The 16,474-nt window shown below is 37.8% G+C and overlaps 1 protein-coding gene across 27 annotated transcripts in view; it reads right to left on the bottom strand.

Annotated features, from left to right (window-relative positions):
• Positions 1–16,474, bottom strand: part of FAM13A (family with sequence similarity 13 member A) — a 425,230-nt gene that overhangs the window by 217,467 nt on the left and 191,289 nt on the right. For 23 of the 27 annotated variants that reach the window (XM_078366841.1, XM_078366843.1, XM_078366849.1 and 20 more), the window contains one exon: positions 2,489–2,642. In XM_078366841.1, the coding sequence (XP_078222967.1) occupies positions 2,489–2,642 (154 nt within the window). Of the gene's footprint in view, positions 1–709; positions 2,643–16,474 lie in introns of all 27 variants that reach the window. The other 4 variants (XM_017970423.4, XM_078366858.1, XM_078366857.1 and 1 more) reach the window with 1 other exon arrangement.

Here is a 16,474-nt window from a genome sequence, read left to right as displayed (position 1 = left end):
TCTTATTTTTCAGTATATTATTGATTTTATTCTGAGACTCTCAATTTCTTTTAAATCCATCTACCTTTTAGTTTCTATCTAATGTTTCTATGATCTTTACAATTTTCAAAAAATCTGTTTTCTAAGCATTGCCAATGTTTACATATTTAACTGTGGCTGACATATTCCTTTTATTACTTTGAACTCTAAAATGGTACTGGCACATCCTTTTAAAATGATTTCCATAACTTCTGCTTCATCCTTACTGGATGATAAATCCAGAGAACACACCTCTTGTCATATTCTTTACTTTCTGAAAGAAGGGACTACCAGCAAGATCAGTTAAAAAAAAAAAAGTATCAAAATTCTGCTTTGGCAGAATAACACTTCCAGAGACTGTAAACATAGTTTCTAATCACAACGTTTATCTGTCTCTAGGCCAGATCTGAAACTTAAATTAAAAGAGCAGCATTTATATTCTTCTTTATCTAACTAAGATGTCTGTATTTGGCTCCTACAGAATTAGCATTTTATGTGTCTTACCTATGTCGTCTACCAGCCTTAAACCTAGTCACTCAAGGATTTCCAAGCAGGGCACTCTTCCACAGATCTCAATAGATGTTATTTTACTTGCCCAACAAATAACATATGTGTTAGTCTGTTAGTGTTGCTATAAAGAAATACTTGAGACTGGGTTATTGATTTAAAAAAAGAGGTTTAATTGACTCACGGTTCGGCAGGTTCCTCAGGCCGTACAGAACATCTGCCTCTGGTGAGGCCTCAGGAAGCTCACAATTGTCCCAGAAGATGAAGGGGGGCAGCCACATCGCATGGCACGAGTGAAAGCAAGAGTGAGGGGGGGAAGTGCCACACACTTTTAAACAACCAGATCTCCTGTGAACTCACAGCAAGAACTCACTTATCACCAAGGGGATGGCACTAAGCCATTCATGAAGGATCCGCCCTCATGATCCAAACACCTCCCACCAGGCCCCAGCTCCAACACCAGGGACTACATTTCAACATGAGATTTGGAGGGGACAAACATCCAAACCATCTCAACTTCCCACTGGCATATTCCAGCAATTAGCTTTATCACAGCAAGTTTGCCATGCCTCAGATTATATTTATCTAATTCCATTATACTTTGGGTTCACCTTATTATTTTATCTGCCCTAGTAAAAAGGCATGAGTGTTAAAGTGTTTATAAGAGATTTTAAAAATTTTCATTTTTCATTTTCACTACGGGTTCTTTAATAGTTGTACATATGTATGGGGTATATGTGATTCAGAGATATTGCTGAAACAAAGTTAATCACCTGTTAACATCTTAAAAAGAGATTCTTTTCAAAGTACTACAGGCACCAGAGAAACAAACTTGAGGGGATTTTTTTCTATTTAAGAAATCATTTATTTTAACTTTTCTGAAGCAAAACTGAAGTGGTTTTTTTCTTATTTTCTCTTGTGAATCACTGACACATTTTTTTCAGCTACTGTGTTACTTCTAACTCAGATTTACAACTGATAGTCTCCGATTATCTCATTTTATCATTTTAACTGAGCAAACTAGAAAATCTAGTTTTAGATCCTTTTGTGGGATGCTACTTGATACTCATACCATTTTAACCTTTCTTCAAAGTCATGACCTCAACTGGGAGAAGAGATGAAAACACTCCTTTAAGTGCGCAAACCTCTGATTTTATCATTCATTGCTATATGAATCAGCGAGAATGTGTTATGGTCTATAAACCCAATAAGTTTCAAGAAACCTCTTGAGGAAATCTCATACCTGCTCTATCATGATTTGCCTCAATATATATGAAAAAGAAATAAAATGCCTTCCTTCTTTTCCCATATCTAAAGGATTTGTTTGGATGCTTACCCTTTGATTCTCAATTCTAGGTCTTTGGAGACCTACAGGCATTTACCTAATATATACAGGGCATATTATAAAATTATCAGTGTATAAAAAGATTTAGATAGTATTGTCCAGGACTCCTTTATAGGTTTTTAAAATATTCTCCTTTACTGATGATTGTTACCAAAAACTAACACATGGGACTTAAAATCTGAGGTTGAACTTGAAACTGTGCCAGACACAAAAGAGACAAAAGATACAGTAATATTGTCTTCAGGAATTTGCAATCAAGTTAGTAATCTAGCACTCCCGAACACAGCCATATGCTCTTACTCCTGCTGTAACATCAGGCTTCCGTAGTAAGAGTGGTGCAGCCAGCTGACCAGAACACTGCGCTCATGTAAGTGTTTTTGAGATCACTTTATCTCAACAAGAAAACATAAAACTGCTATTATTCTTGAACTCAGAAGGCTATATTTCAATTAAATAAACATTAGAAATAATAGATTTCATAAGAAGAACTCACTATACATAGGAATAATAACCCGAGAGTTATATCCATATGGAATTTTTATAAGAAAGAATTAACTTAAATAAAATTTTCTGCCCAAAATTATAGCAATACTGAAAATTAAAAACGAAGTTGCTTACTTTTACTATGATAAGCCTAGCCAGGTTTTCACATCTCAGATGATCATTTTCTGTATACTCCACTTCAAACAGGGTATTATAATTTTCTAGAATTTTAGCCATTATCTTGTTGCACAGGTCCTGTTCCTTCATGCCTTCAAGCCCAGGAGGCACACTAGAAACAGGAAAAAGAAAGAGAGGAATTAGTAAAAACAACAATGCCTGCTAGCTGACGCAGGCTTATATTTTGAAATCTCCTGCATAATTAGCCTTCTTATAGGGATGCATGGGATTTTCAAGCTCTACGGTAACATGCATGACGTTGTTGGGGCAATTGGTGAGTTCCCAAGTTCTGAATCAATAGCTTGGGCTGAATAAGAAAAATATAGGTTGCTCAGGAAGAAGATAGAGATGAACACTGAGGCCAGTTGTCCTTTGAATATATTAAAACTTATTATATATATTTATATAAAAGTGAAAGTAAAAAAGTGAGGGTTTTCATAACAGAACTAGCCACGCAAATAATAGCAATACAATCTTTATTTAAGGATTTCTTAGATAATGCACAAAAAGCACAAACCTTAAAGGTAGAAATGAATACTACTGGGGAAAAATAATAACTGTTGAGCTAAGTGACGAGTGCATGGAAGGTCTATTACACTATTCTCTCTTCTTTCGAATATATTTTAAAATTTTCACAATAAGAATAGTTGACAATGTTCTGAAGGCAGAACACCCCATAAACAAGGTAAAAAGGTAATTTACAGATTATAAAAAGATAAACTTCTTCAGTAACATGTTTAACTGACAAAGATTAGTAGTTACAGTATGTAAAGAACTCTTACTAATCAATAGGTAAGATGAGTCCAAAAGAAAAAGAGACAAAAGACATGAGATGGAAATGTTGCAGAACAGTTAATTACCTTATGAAAAGATACTTAGCTTCACTGAATAACCAGAGAAATGCATTTAAAAAGCACCACTTAGGTCTCATTTACTAATTCTCTGTATTAATTTTCTGAGGTTGTTGTACCTCAGAAAATGGAGTTCCACATAACCAAATCAAAACTAAGTTGTTATCTGACTTTCTAAAATCAGGAAAGAGAGAAAACATCCAACGTCCCAAACAGGAGCTTCAATTGGCATGATAGTGAAGTTTCCTGTTTTAATCCTTAACCTGAAATAACCTAATCTTAACCAAACAGCTATTTTTCTATTGTTTTGTCTCCCAGTTCCTACAAGGAAAATAACTTTAAAATGTTCTTTGCTTCTGCTTTCTTCGGGCCTTTTTTCTGCCCCCAAAAAACAACCTCCATGCTTGACTCACTGGGATACTTACACTATTTGATAGAATGAAATATTGCATGATTCTACCACTGCAAACAAAGCCAATTCAGATCTTTAAACTAAATTTGTTGTAATTTTGTGTTCTGACAGATCAGATGACTAGTGAAAGGACCTGAATGAAGAAGGCTACTGACATTTCTGAGACTCCTTGAGGAACACAGAAAAGATGCTGCTAACCTCCCCTTTAAGTGGTAGCGGGGTGGGTCCCCTGTCTTCCCTCTGGAGCCCTGAGAATCATGTGTAAGTTTCTCTCAGGTCTGGGCTCTACTCTCTTTTGCATTTGAGTACCCTGATCTCTTTGGCTTTGGGGGTACCACAGGTAGTTTGTGCTATGGCAGGGCACACACCTGTGGTTTGTGGTGACTCAAGAGTCACTGCAAAAAAAAGTTGCAGTTTTTAAGGTAACTGCTGTTCGCTGCACTAAGTAGGTATTACTGCAGGGGGGCTCTTTATTTCTTCTTTTCTTGTGTACTGAGATTTCAGTGCCAAAGCCATCTTGGCTCTGAGACCCAAGATCCAACATAAAAATGAGATCCCTAATTTCTAAAGATCTCTATACTCTACCTTCTGGTACATCTGATTTTTTTCATGTATAAGAATTATGGCCCCAGAAGCTGCAAAGAATTATAAAGGTGGCAAAATCTTACTAAATTCAGGATTATAATGGCCATTATATGGAATATCCTAGATGAACAAGATTGTTTTTCTAAGAGGTGCACTTGAATCCCAAGCCTCTTGAATCAGGCAGGGAGAATGGGATTGTTATCCTAATTGACATTTAGAAATGTCAGAGGCTGAGCACGGGGGCTCACACCTGTAATCCCAGCACTTTGGGAGGCTGAGGTGGGGGGATCATCTCAGGTCAGGAGTTCGAGACCAGCCTGGCCAACAGGGTGAAACCCCATTTCTACAAAAATACAAATATTAGCCAGGCATGGTGGCGAATGTCTGCAATTCAAGCTACCTCGGAGGCTGAGGCAGAAGAATCACTTGAACCCAGGAGGTGGAGGCTGAGTGAGCTGAGATCATACCAGTGCACTCCAGCCTGGGTGACAGAGCAAGACTCCATCTCAAATAAATAAATAAATAAATAAATATATAAATAAATAGAAATGTCAAAGAAACAATGGGATTCTAAAATTGCTTTTTAAGAAATTTATTGTGAAGACTATTAAAAAGCTAATAATGCAAGATATCACCCATACCAAAGATGGTAAAGCCCACGTGCCTATTGCTGCCTTCTGTTCTATCTTGCCTGAATATTCATAGGCTACTAACTCTCTGCCTATCTTCTTTATAAAATGGTCAGAACTTCTAGGTAACTGGCCTAGCTAGGAAACAAAGTATCTGAGGTTTATCAAAACAATCCCTGTGCTTCATATTTTCCTTTTTAGGTTATTGATTACTTAGGAAAACTTAATCTCCTCTACTTAACTACTACTAAAAGAGTTAAGGTTTTCCTATTCACAGTGAACTGTGACCCTATTATTGATAAATATTTTAAACTTTTATTTTTGACAAACTTCCCAAAATTGAATTAAAAATTAAGCCATTTTTATCAAAAACTAACTTTTGAACATAACAGAAGGGCCCCTTAAAGTCCAAAAGAGAATTAAATCAATTAGGCTTATTTGAAATGTTAAATTATATGTGGAAACATTGTCAAATAAGAAATCATGTTTAATCTTTGAGTTCTATTTGAATTTTACTAATATGTGCTCCCAAAACTATATGATTTCTATAAATCTGTTGTGCTATCAGTTATAACTTTATGTTAAAATGTACACCACTGAGATAACCAAACTTCCCTGTCAATTGTATCATTTTTATAAAGCATTCACATCATGGTTTTAACATGGCCATTTAAAATCTTGTCCACAGTTAATCACTTTATTCTGATGCTGTTTTAAAACCTTTCTATAAACAAGTATAATCTTAAAGCATTGTGTCTTCAAGATGGTTCACAGAAAAGATGGGAGGAACTCTGGTAAGTTCAGGTTTCTGCTAACTTTGAGATAATACTCGACTGGGTAAGAATTTCTAGAACTCTAATGAAGAAACTGATGGGTTTGTGAAACTGCTAGCTAAGCTCAAACAGAGCAAGAATTACATGAGACTAAAGGAACTGCTGAAGAATTATAAATTTTTACAGCTTTTAAAAAATTTGAAACATTGCTATTCTTTTAATGTCTTGTTTTTCAGATATAAGGAACCATTTTTCTCTTTTAAACTATCTATAGTTTATAGCAATTTTCTAAAGGATACTTCTGTAAACAAAAATGGAAACATTTGTTTTTCCTCCCTTCCTGATACCTCTGAAATTCAAAAACTATCCTAAGTATGTTTACTTTTATAGCAATATGATTATTTGTATAAGTTCAATAAGAATTTGCTAATTTGATCTTGCTGGGCATGGTGGCTCATGTGTGTAATCCCAAGTACTTGGAAGACTGAGGTGGGAGGAGCACCCGAGGCCAGGAGTTTGAGATCATCCTGGGCAACATAGTGAGACTCCATCTCTAAAAACAAATTGTAAAAATTAGCTAGGCATGATGACATGTGCCTATGGTTCCAGCTACCCCCGAGGCTGAAGCGGGAGGACCTCTTGAGCTTAGAAGTCTGAAGCTGCGGCAAGCTATGATCATACCACTATACCACAGCCTGAGTGAAAGAGCAAGACCCTACTTCCTCTTTTTAAAAAAAGTGCTCTCTTTATAACACGATGTTACTGGAAACACTGGTTTTATTGCCAAGGGTTTGACTGGCATGTCATATTTGAAAATGTGGAAAGACTGCCTGGCTTCAAGGGTTCCCTGCCTCACAGCCAGTGAGTAAAAAGTTGCCACTTCCTGTCAGGCCCAGGAACCTCAAGATATTAGATGCTGCAGGCATAGTCTGATGTCTGCATTGATTTGACTTCCTAGAGTTAAGATGCTTTTAAAAGTCCAATCTGGCTGAGCATGGTGGCTCACACCTGTAATCCCAGCACTCTGGGAGGCCGAGGCAAGGTGGATCACTTGAGGTCGGTAGTTCCAGACCAGCCTGGCCAATATGGTGAAACCCTGTCTCTACTAAAAATACAAAAAATTAGCTGGGTGTGGAGGTGAGTGCCTGTAATCCCAGCTACTCAGGAGGATGAGGAAGAAGAATTGCTTGAACCTGGAAAGCGGAGCCTGCAGTGAACCGAGATCGTGCCATTGTACTCCAGCCTGAGCAACAAGAGAGAAACTCTGCTCACCCCACCCACTGCCAAAAAAAAGTCCAATCTGAGGTCCCTTGTCAAAATTCTAGCAAAGCAAATGTAAAAGGATCCTCTACGGTTATTCTTGCTGCACTGATGTAAATACCTCAGGCCAATTTTTATGAGATGACTTATTTTGCAAAGAAATTAGTATTACACTGATTATTTTTGGTAGAAATGGGGGTAACTATAGAGAGAAAAATTATATTTCAAAAGAAAATTAAATTATACCTGTAATTAGATTGTGGCTCTGTTCATTGCTTTTGAGTTTTTATTATCACCCATAGACTGAACTGGATCCTAATTTCTTCCAGTTTCCTCCAAAATCTGGCTACAGCTAAGAACAAAAACTGCTACACTGGACAACTCAACATAAATTTCAAGAGACAAGACTCATGCCTGACGTGTGAACTACATGAAGAGTTTCCTATAATGCCTGCTGGCACAACCAGAGACATTCAGCTGCAAATCAGGACGAGACGTTGCCAACTGCATGCTATGGGGTTCTTCCCAAGATGGATGGAATGAGACTCCCTATTGTTATAAGACTCTCCCTATTTTTATAAGATGCCTCTTAATTTTTCCTTGCTTAGGTCTACTTCTTTCTCTTGGTAAGATAAGACTATAGTTAGAATTCCCCAGTCAGTAGTTTTTGGGGGTAACTGGAAGGGGTTGTGTCTCTCATCTCAAACCCACATACTTACACAACCTAAGAGATCCTATAAACACCTAGTGGGAAACTTTAGCCACATCCCTAATGTGGCTGTTCAAAAATATACTAGTGGTCTCATAGAATTAGCACCCTCTTTAATTTAATACATTCCTGGAATGCCAGATGATAGAATTACTACCTACTTATTTGAAAAGGTAGTAAGTAAACAAAAAAGAAAATAAGGAAAATAAAAAAATTACCACCTACTAACTGAACCAGGAGGAATCTGCTCAGTTGTTGACACTTCTTCTTGCACATAGATAAATATGCTGGATATTGGAGAGACTCAGTTACAAAACATTAACAAAAAGGCTGCTTGGTTAAAACAGGTAAATTCCTTGTCTGGCTCAGTTTTTTCATGTATTTGATTTTAGTTGGTTTGGTTTATGAGGACTCTGGCTAAGGAGCATACTCCAAACCCTTGTTATTATCCTCCTGAAAGTAACAGTAGCAGTTTCTCTAGTACACTGTGTCCCCTTAAAAACTTTCAAGTGCTTGCATAAAGCCATCCTTCAAATGCCAAATGGAGTCTCTTCAGCTGGAATGACAAAACTCAAAGAAATGCAAGATCATAAGTACACCATAAGCTATAAAGGACATGTTGAAACTGGAAACCCAGCATAACTCAAAGTAGCACTATTGACTAAGTCAATAGATCAGGCTTTGGCCTGAACAAAAGGGGAAAATTCTTAAATAAAAATTATAGGAGGCCACTGTTGTGGACTAAGCTTCTGCACGAGGCCCAAGCAGACCAGCCTAAAATTCAAAAATGAAGTCTCAGCTGGGTGCAGTGACTTATGCCTATAATCCCAGCACTCTGGGAGGCTGAAGTGGGAGACTGAGTTCCAGACCAGGCTGGCTAACATGGTAAAAGCCATCTCTATTAAAAGTATAAAATATTAGCCCGGTATGGTAGCATGTGCCTGTAGTCCCAGCTACTTAGAAGGCTGAGGCATGAGAATCACTTGAACCTGGGAGGCAGATTGCAGATGTGATTGCGCCAATGCATTCCAGCTTGGGCAACAGAGAGAACTGCCTCAAAAACAATAACAACAACAAACAAAGAAATGAAGTCACTCAGGCTAAAGTTTCACATAACTAAGTTGTTACCTGACAGCCAGAAAAATCAGAAGAGAGAGAGAGCCTAATTTCCCAAACAGGCCAGTTTCAATTGGCATAATAATTAATTTATCTCTGTTCTGATCTTTAACCTATTTTTTTATCTTCCTGTTCCTGCCTTATAAAGAAAGTAGTTTAGAAATTACCAATCCACTTTTTCTTTGTTTCTGCTTTCTTTAGTCTTTTTGTCTATGAAGCCAGCCTCCTCTGCTTGATTTCTTAGAGCACTTATTCTGTCACGATAGAATTAAGTATTGTCGGATAATAGAATCCCAAATACAGCCAACTGAAGTCTTTACACTAAATTTGTTATAATTTTGTATTTTAATGGGTAAAATTGAAAGTCATAGATAGATATTCTCAGGCCTTGAAAGGCTGGTCCTCAGAGGCTGAAATTATGAACATGGGTTATCTATTAAGTGCAGACATACAGTATACATAGAAATACACTATATCAATGGTGTTAAAAATTAATGGAGGCAAGGAATGATTAGGGAAAAAAAGCCTTTTTAAAAGCCTCCTCAGAAGAACAATAATGCAAAAAAGATTGAGAAACACTGCTCTAGTCCCTCCAGTATATTGCTATGAATGTTAAATAGTGGCTCCTAATATAAGATCAACTTGGAGGTAACTAAAAAATGCAGAAAAGAGCAGGGCTCTTGAAGCAAGGTCTAGCTATGGGCTCAGGTCCTGGCTCCACAACTCATACAGCACAGATTTTGGAAAGCTGCTTAACTTTAAACCCTAATTTCTTTCACTGTAAAACAGAACTATTGATAATATTAATGTTGTAGAGATCTTATGAAGGTCAATATCTCAAAAAGTTATGTGAAGAACCTTTGCAAAACTATGGAGTCAAAAAACAGTCAGTAGCTGCCAGTGGCTGGGGTAAGAGGAGGAGTCAACTAAAAGGCACATGAAGGAACTGTATGGAATGATAGAAATGGCCTGTATCTTTTTTTTTTTTTTTTTTTTTTTTGAGACACAGTCCTACTCTGTCACCCAGGCTGGGGTGCAGTGGCATGATCTCTGCTCATTGCATCCTCCACCTCCCAGGTTCAAGTAATTTTCCTGCCTCAGCTTCCCAAGTAGCTGGGATTACAGGTACATGCCACCATGTCCCCTGGCTAATTTTTGTATTTTTAGTAGAGATAGGGTTTCACCATGTTGGCCAGGCTGATCTTGAACTCCCAGCCTCAGATGATCCATCCACCTCAGCCTCTCAAAGTGCTGGGATTACAAGCGTGAATCACCGTGCAGGCCTGGCCAGTCTCTTAATTGTAGTAGTGATTATGACTGCCTGAGAATGTAAATTGTACTTCAGGAAAACTGACTCTATAAAATAATGCTTTACAAACTGTAATTAAACTAGATCTTTCTAGTCCTGATCTCTCTTGAAATCAAAGTTCAAGACTAAACATTTATTCACTGTAAATAACAATTTGCTAGGTTTTTAGACATTCTTTCTACCTATAATAAAAAGTTTTTAAAAAACTAACATGTTATAGTTTTCTTCAATCTTTATTTCTAACCTTGCTATTCAACATATTAGTTATCCTCAGCTTTGCTCCACTGATGACTTTTACATGTATAAGCCTTCTATGTCTTAATCTAAGTCATTAATAAAAAGGCCTAATAGGTAAATAAAAAGCAATAAGATACTTCATTTGTAACCCCTCTTGGTACTGGTATCATTTGATTAATCAATATTCTTAGAATGATTGTCCTCCCAAGCCCGAATACACCTAATTGCATTATCGCCTGATCAAATTGCTCCATCTTGTCGACATAAATTCCATGCAGATACTATGTCCTTACTTGATTTGCAATTAAAAAAAAATACTGACACACTGGAACATTTTCCCTTATGTAGTTCCTTGCCAGAAAAAGAAAAAAAAAATCTATTATTGAAAGCAATTACTTAAGGCCAGGTTTAACAACCATTTTAAAAGATGTAAAAGTTGACAAATTTGTACTCTTCTGTCTCTGAATCTATTTTGATGGTCCCATATGCGTTAACGTGTTATAAATAAGAATTTAGTATAAACAAAAAGCTGGAAGATTTTTTAAAAGATAACATTCAATTATAAAGTTCCTAATGTTTCTTAGAATTGAGGTGAGGCAATGGGAACTAAAAGTTCCAGAACCTGGCCCCGCCCTTGGCAAGCTTCCCCTTCTCAAGAATTACTGACATTGTTGTTTCCAAGAATGCAATATATATTATGTATGTCAGCTTCCGTTTTCCCTCACATTATAGAGTTTATAATTAATTCAACTCATGAGTGCTTCTCAAAGGCACTATAGGACATAAAGTGTCACAAGTGAAAGCTCTCCAGTACTACATCAACTATTACCCAACCATGTCTACATAGTAATCAATATTTTAGTCAAATTGGAAAAACTGACATTAATTTCACAGATATTTTCAAATATCCTTACATTTGAAATTAAGTTACCAATCATTTGGGTGGATAAGTGACTTTTAAACATTTTATACTGGATAACTAGATACGTTTCAATCTATTTTAGACACATGGTTTCAACAAAATTAGTATAAAAGTAGCACGTAATTATTATTCTTAAGGATAATTACTATTAAATCTGCAATAATAAACATCAGACAACTTCTTTTTAAGAGACAAGGCCTTGTTATGTTGCCCAGCCTGGAGTACAGTGGTGATCATTGCATACTACTGCCTTGAACGCCTAGGCTCAGCTAACCCTCCTGTCTCAGCCTCCTGAGTAACTGGGACTATAGGTGTGCGCCATTGTGCCCAGGTAAAAATCAGATTAAATTTAATTAATATATTTAATTGATGTTTAATTGTGCCAGCATGTCCAGCTAAAAATCAGATCACATTTAACTGATTTATGGAAGTACATAATTGGAATATAATTACTGTCATTTTTTAGTTCTCAAAACATTTGTGTTATATTACAACAAAGAGTAACTCCTATGTGTCTTATAGAAAAGCTATTAATAGTATAGAAGCAAGAATAATACCAAAGTAAAGAGGTGTATAGGCTTTTTCTAATCCACTACCAGAATAAAAAGTGACAGTGTCAGCATCTTGAAGATAGATGTATACTATTTATGTGAAATAGTCACAATTAAAATGGAGCTGATTTAATCTGGATGAAGAAGAGTGGTCTAACTTAAAATCTGGGTGAATTTTTCTATAATTCCCATTTTTATACAAGGATGTGGCTGATGTTAAAGCAGCACATTCCATTAACAGTGATGGGTCAATGACTTGATGGTGGCCGTCCTAGAAGAGTTATCAGTTCTGTTACGGCCAACAGCTCTTATTAAACTGCAAGGCCCATAGGCAGTCAGGGCATCTGTGAAGTTTCAGAAAACCTGCATTAGACAGAGCAACTAAAATATTACAAGAGAAGACATGTAGAGGGAAGTGGGGCTCATATGCAAAGGTATAAATCCTGTTGCTGGGTGGTCAGTTATGCTATAGGCTGGGAAGAGCAACGGGCTCAAGGGCCAGAGCAACTGTTCCCCTGGGCTGCTGCTGCTATTTATTATATGTCACCCTGGACACCAGACCCCTCTGGAAACCTTCTCATTTAAAAAATCTGGGTTTTGTCCTAGATGATATATCGGATCCCTTCCATTTCTTCAATTCTACTTTTCTGAAGAAGCAGATGATGGGGTGGGGTGAGAGGTAGACTTCTGACAACTTTAGATCACCAGTTCTTGAATAAATAAGCAGGTGATTGTGTGGATGAGTTCTATCAACTTTGGCAAAATGAAAGAAATTGTAGAAACTCAACTTCAGGACAACTTCTCATTTTAAAGTAGGAGGGAAGAAATCTCACTTTTCCTTTAAATACATTCAGGACCTTGCTTATAAAAACTTTTCAAATTAATGGTTAAAAGAGAATATAAGTCTTAGTGTTCAGATTGCTTACAAATTTTATGTTTACCAAAGGTGATTAGGGTCAGACTTTTAGCAGTTTAAATGCCTCAAGTAACTTTTAGTCTTATTTTTCATTATTTTCTCCCATGCACGTTGGGGTCCAAGACATAATAATACATTTTCAACCTCAGAACTCATGATGCTGTTTTTCTGCCTTCTTTACTTACTAAATCCTATACATCTTCCAATGTTCAAGTAAGTCCTATTTCTCTCTCCCATCAAAATCAATTACTTCTTATTTATTTTCACAGAATTTATTTAATATTCGATCACAGCATTTATTAGAGTCTCTTATATATTATAATTTGTTGTGAGGTTATTTATCTCCATTGCATTGTATCTTAAGGGCACGGAGTCTGTCCAACTCATCTTATATTTCCAAAAGAGCCTAGTACTATGCATGACTTAGAGGGAACTAAAATTTACATACTCTTAGAAGTTGAACTTATTAATACTTTAATAGTTCCTTTTCAACTTACTTAAAAAGTTACTTTCCTCTTTGTACATAAATGGGCAACACACCCCTAGAATACAGTGTAAAATACAGTGTAAAGAATATACTAATTTTTCTTATCATTTGTATTAGAATAAATAAAATATATGACACCTTTCCTCTCTAATGGTAATACTCCCCAAATCAGGAAGTTATAGGCCAAATCAACAATCTTTTATATAAACCGCCCTTGAGATGGAACAACCAGAATGCTTCCAAATGGGCTAAAGAAACATTGGCAAGGCCTGTCAGGGAAATGAAATACCAAGAAACACATGCTTTTCACCAAGAGCTCAGCCTGTAGTGTTACTAAAAATAAAGAAAAACTTGGCTCCTTCATTACTATAGTATCGATCCATGTGCAAGTCTCAATGGGGTTGCATAATGGTGGCTATCAAAACAGAGAGAAAACAGCTCAGTGTCTCAACGTTATTTTAATAGCAGTTTGAAAGAAACTTCAGTCCATGCCCAACTTCATGCTATTTGACAGCAGTAAGGCCATAAACTTGCAGGATCCTCATACACCTTAGTTAAAATTGTGAAAATGTACCAAGACAGAATACCATATTATTCTTATTTTGTTCTGTACTATCTATAGGTACATTCTAAACTATAGGTAGTTCATTCTAAACCTCACTTCACTGAATATCACAGAAAAGCTTCTTTAAGTAGCAAACTTGACTGGGCACAGTGGCTCATGCCTGTAATCCCAGCACTTTGGGAGACTGAGGCACATGGACCACCTGAGGTCAGAAGTTTGAGACCAGCCTAGCCAACATGGTGAAACCCCGTCTCTACTAAAAACACAAAAAATAGCTGGGTGTGGTGATGTATGTCTGTAATCCCAGCTACTTGGGAGGCTGAGGCAGAAGAATCACTTGAACCCAGGAGGTGGAGGTTGCAAGGAGCTGAGATCATGTCATTGCACTCCAGCCTGGGTGACAGAGTGAGATGCCATCTCAAAAAAAAAAAGTAGCATACTTGACTAACTTGAATTTCAGCTCCTTGCCTTTGTAAATAAATATTTTACAGCATCATCGAGATGCAATTAACATCTTATACAACTCACCCATTTAGAGTGTACAATTCAATGGCTTTTAGTATATTCAGACTAGTACATCCATCATCACAATCAATTTTAGAACATTTTCATTACCTTAAAAAGAAACTTCCCTCTCCTTGCCTTATCCTTGACTCTTTAAAAAAAAAAGTTACCATAAAGAACACATAGCATGGGCCAGGTGCAGTGTTTCATTCCTGTAATCCCAGCACTTTGAGAGGTTGAGGCAGGTGGATCATGAGGTTAAGAGATCGAGACCATCCTGACCAACATGGTGAAACCCTGTCTCTACTAAAATACAACAATTAGCTGGACACGGTAGTGTGCACCTGTAGTCTTGGCTACTTGGGAGGCTGAGGCAGAAGAATCACTTTAACCTGGGAGACAGAGGTTGCAGTGAGTTGAGATCATGCTACTGCACTCCAGCCTGGCAAGAGAGTGAGACTCCATCTCAAAAATAAAAAAGTATGTGGCACCTCCCTCCCATCACCCATACCTCCCTTGCCTCTGCTTTTGTGCCGTGTGTGCCTGCTCTCTCTTCACCCTCCATAATGACTGTAAGCTTCCTGAGGCCTTCCTAGAAGCTGAGTGATGCCAGTACCATGCTTCCTATAAAACTTGCAGAAGTATAAGCCAATTAGACCTCTTTTCTTCATAAATTACCTAGTCTCAGGTATTACTTTATAGCAATGCGAGAACAGCCTAATACGGAAAATTTGTACCAAGGATGGACATTGCTATAAAGAAACCTGAAAATGTGGAATTGACTTTAGAACTTGGTAACAGGCAGAGGTTGGGAGTTTGGAGGGTACGGAAGAATACAGGAAGACAAGGGAATGTATGGAACTTCTTAGAGACTTGATAAGTGGTTGTGACCAAAATGCTGACAGAAATATGGATGGTAAAGGCCAGGCAGGCAGATAAGATCTCAGATGGCAATGAGGAACTGATGGAGAACTGGAGTAAAGGTCACCTATGTTATGCCTTAGCAAGTAACTTGGCTGCATTCTGCTCATATTCTAGAGATCTGTGGAAGTTTGAACTTTAGAGTAGTGATTTAGGGTATCTGATGGAAGAAATTTCTAAGGAGCAACGTGTTCAAGATGTGACTTAGCTATTTCTAAAAACCTATGCTCAGATGTCAGAGCAAAGACATGACTTAAAGTTGGATGTATATTTAAAAGGGAAGCAGATCATAAAACTTTGGAAAATTTGCAGCCTGGCCACATGTCAGAGGACTAAAAAAGGCTTTTTCAGGACATGAACTCAAGCAAGCTTTGGAGCAATCACTTGCTAGAGAAATCTGCATGACTAAAAGGAGCCAAGTGCTAATAGCCAATACAATGGGCAAAAGGCCTCAAAGCCATTTCAAAGATCTGCCTGGCAGCCCCTCCTATCACAGGCCCACAGGCCTAGGAGAGAAGAATGGTTTCTTGGGCCAGACATGGGGCCAGTCTCAGGACTCTGCTGCCTGCATCTCAGCCACTCCAGCTCCAGCCATGTCTCAAAGGGGCCCAAGTACACCTTGAGCTGACACTTTGGAGAAAGCAAGCTGTAGCAAGAGCTTAACACCACTTCTATGTGATGTTAAGCCTGCAGGTGCATAGAATACAAGAGTTAAGGAGGCCTAGCAGCCTCTCCCTAGATTTCAGAGGATGTATAAGAAAGCCTGGGTGTCTAGGCAGAAGCCTGCTGCTGGGGTGGAGTCCTAGAGAGAACCTCTACTAGGGACAGTGTGTAGGGGAAAGGTGGGTTTGGAGCCCACATACGAAGTCTCCAATGGGGCACTGCCTAGTGCAGCTATGGGAAGAGGGCTACCACTCCTCAGACCCCAGAATGGCAAATCAATGGCAGCTTGCAACCTCAACGTGGAAAAGCCAGAGATGCTCAACATCCTGTGAGCACAGCCATGGTGCAAAGCCTGCAAAGCCACAAGGGCAGGGCTGCCCAAGGCCTTGGTATCCCACCTCTTGCATCAGTGTGCCCTGGATGTACGACACAAGAGTCAAAGAAGATTATTCGAAACTTTACGGATTCACACTTGCTTTTGGCTGATTTTTCCCTTTTAGAATGGTAATGTTTACCTAATACTTAAACCCCATT

Source organism: Callithrix jacchus, chromosome 3 (assembly GCF_049354715.1).
Source record: "Callithrix jacchus isolate 240 chromosome 3, calJac240_pri, whole genome shotgun sequence".
Lineage (NCBI taxonomy): Eukaryota > Metazoa > Chordata > Mammalia > Primates > Cebidae > Callithrix > Callithrix jacchus.
The sequence above is the reverse complement of the archived record's forward strand: the minus strand, read 5'-3'. Positions and strand labels throughout refer to the sequence as shown.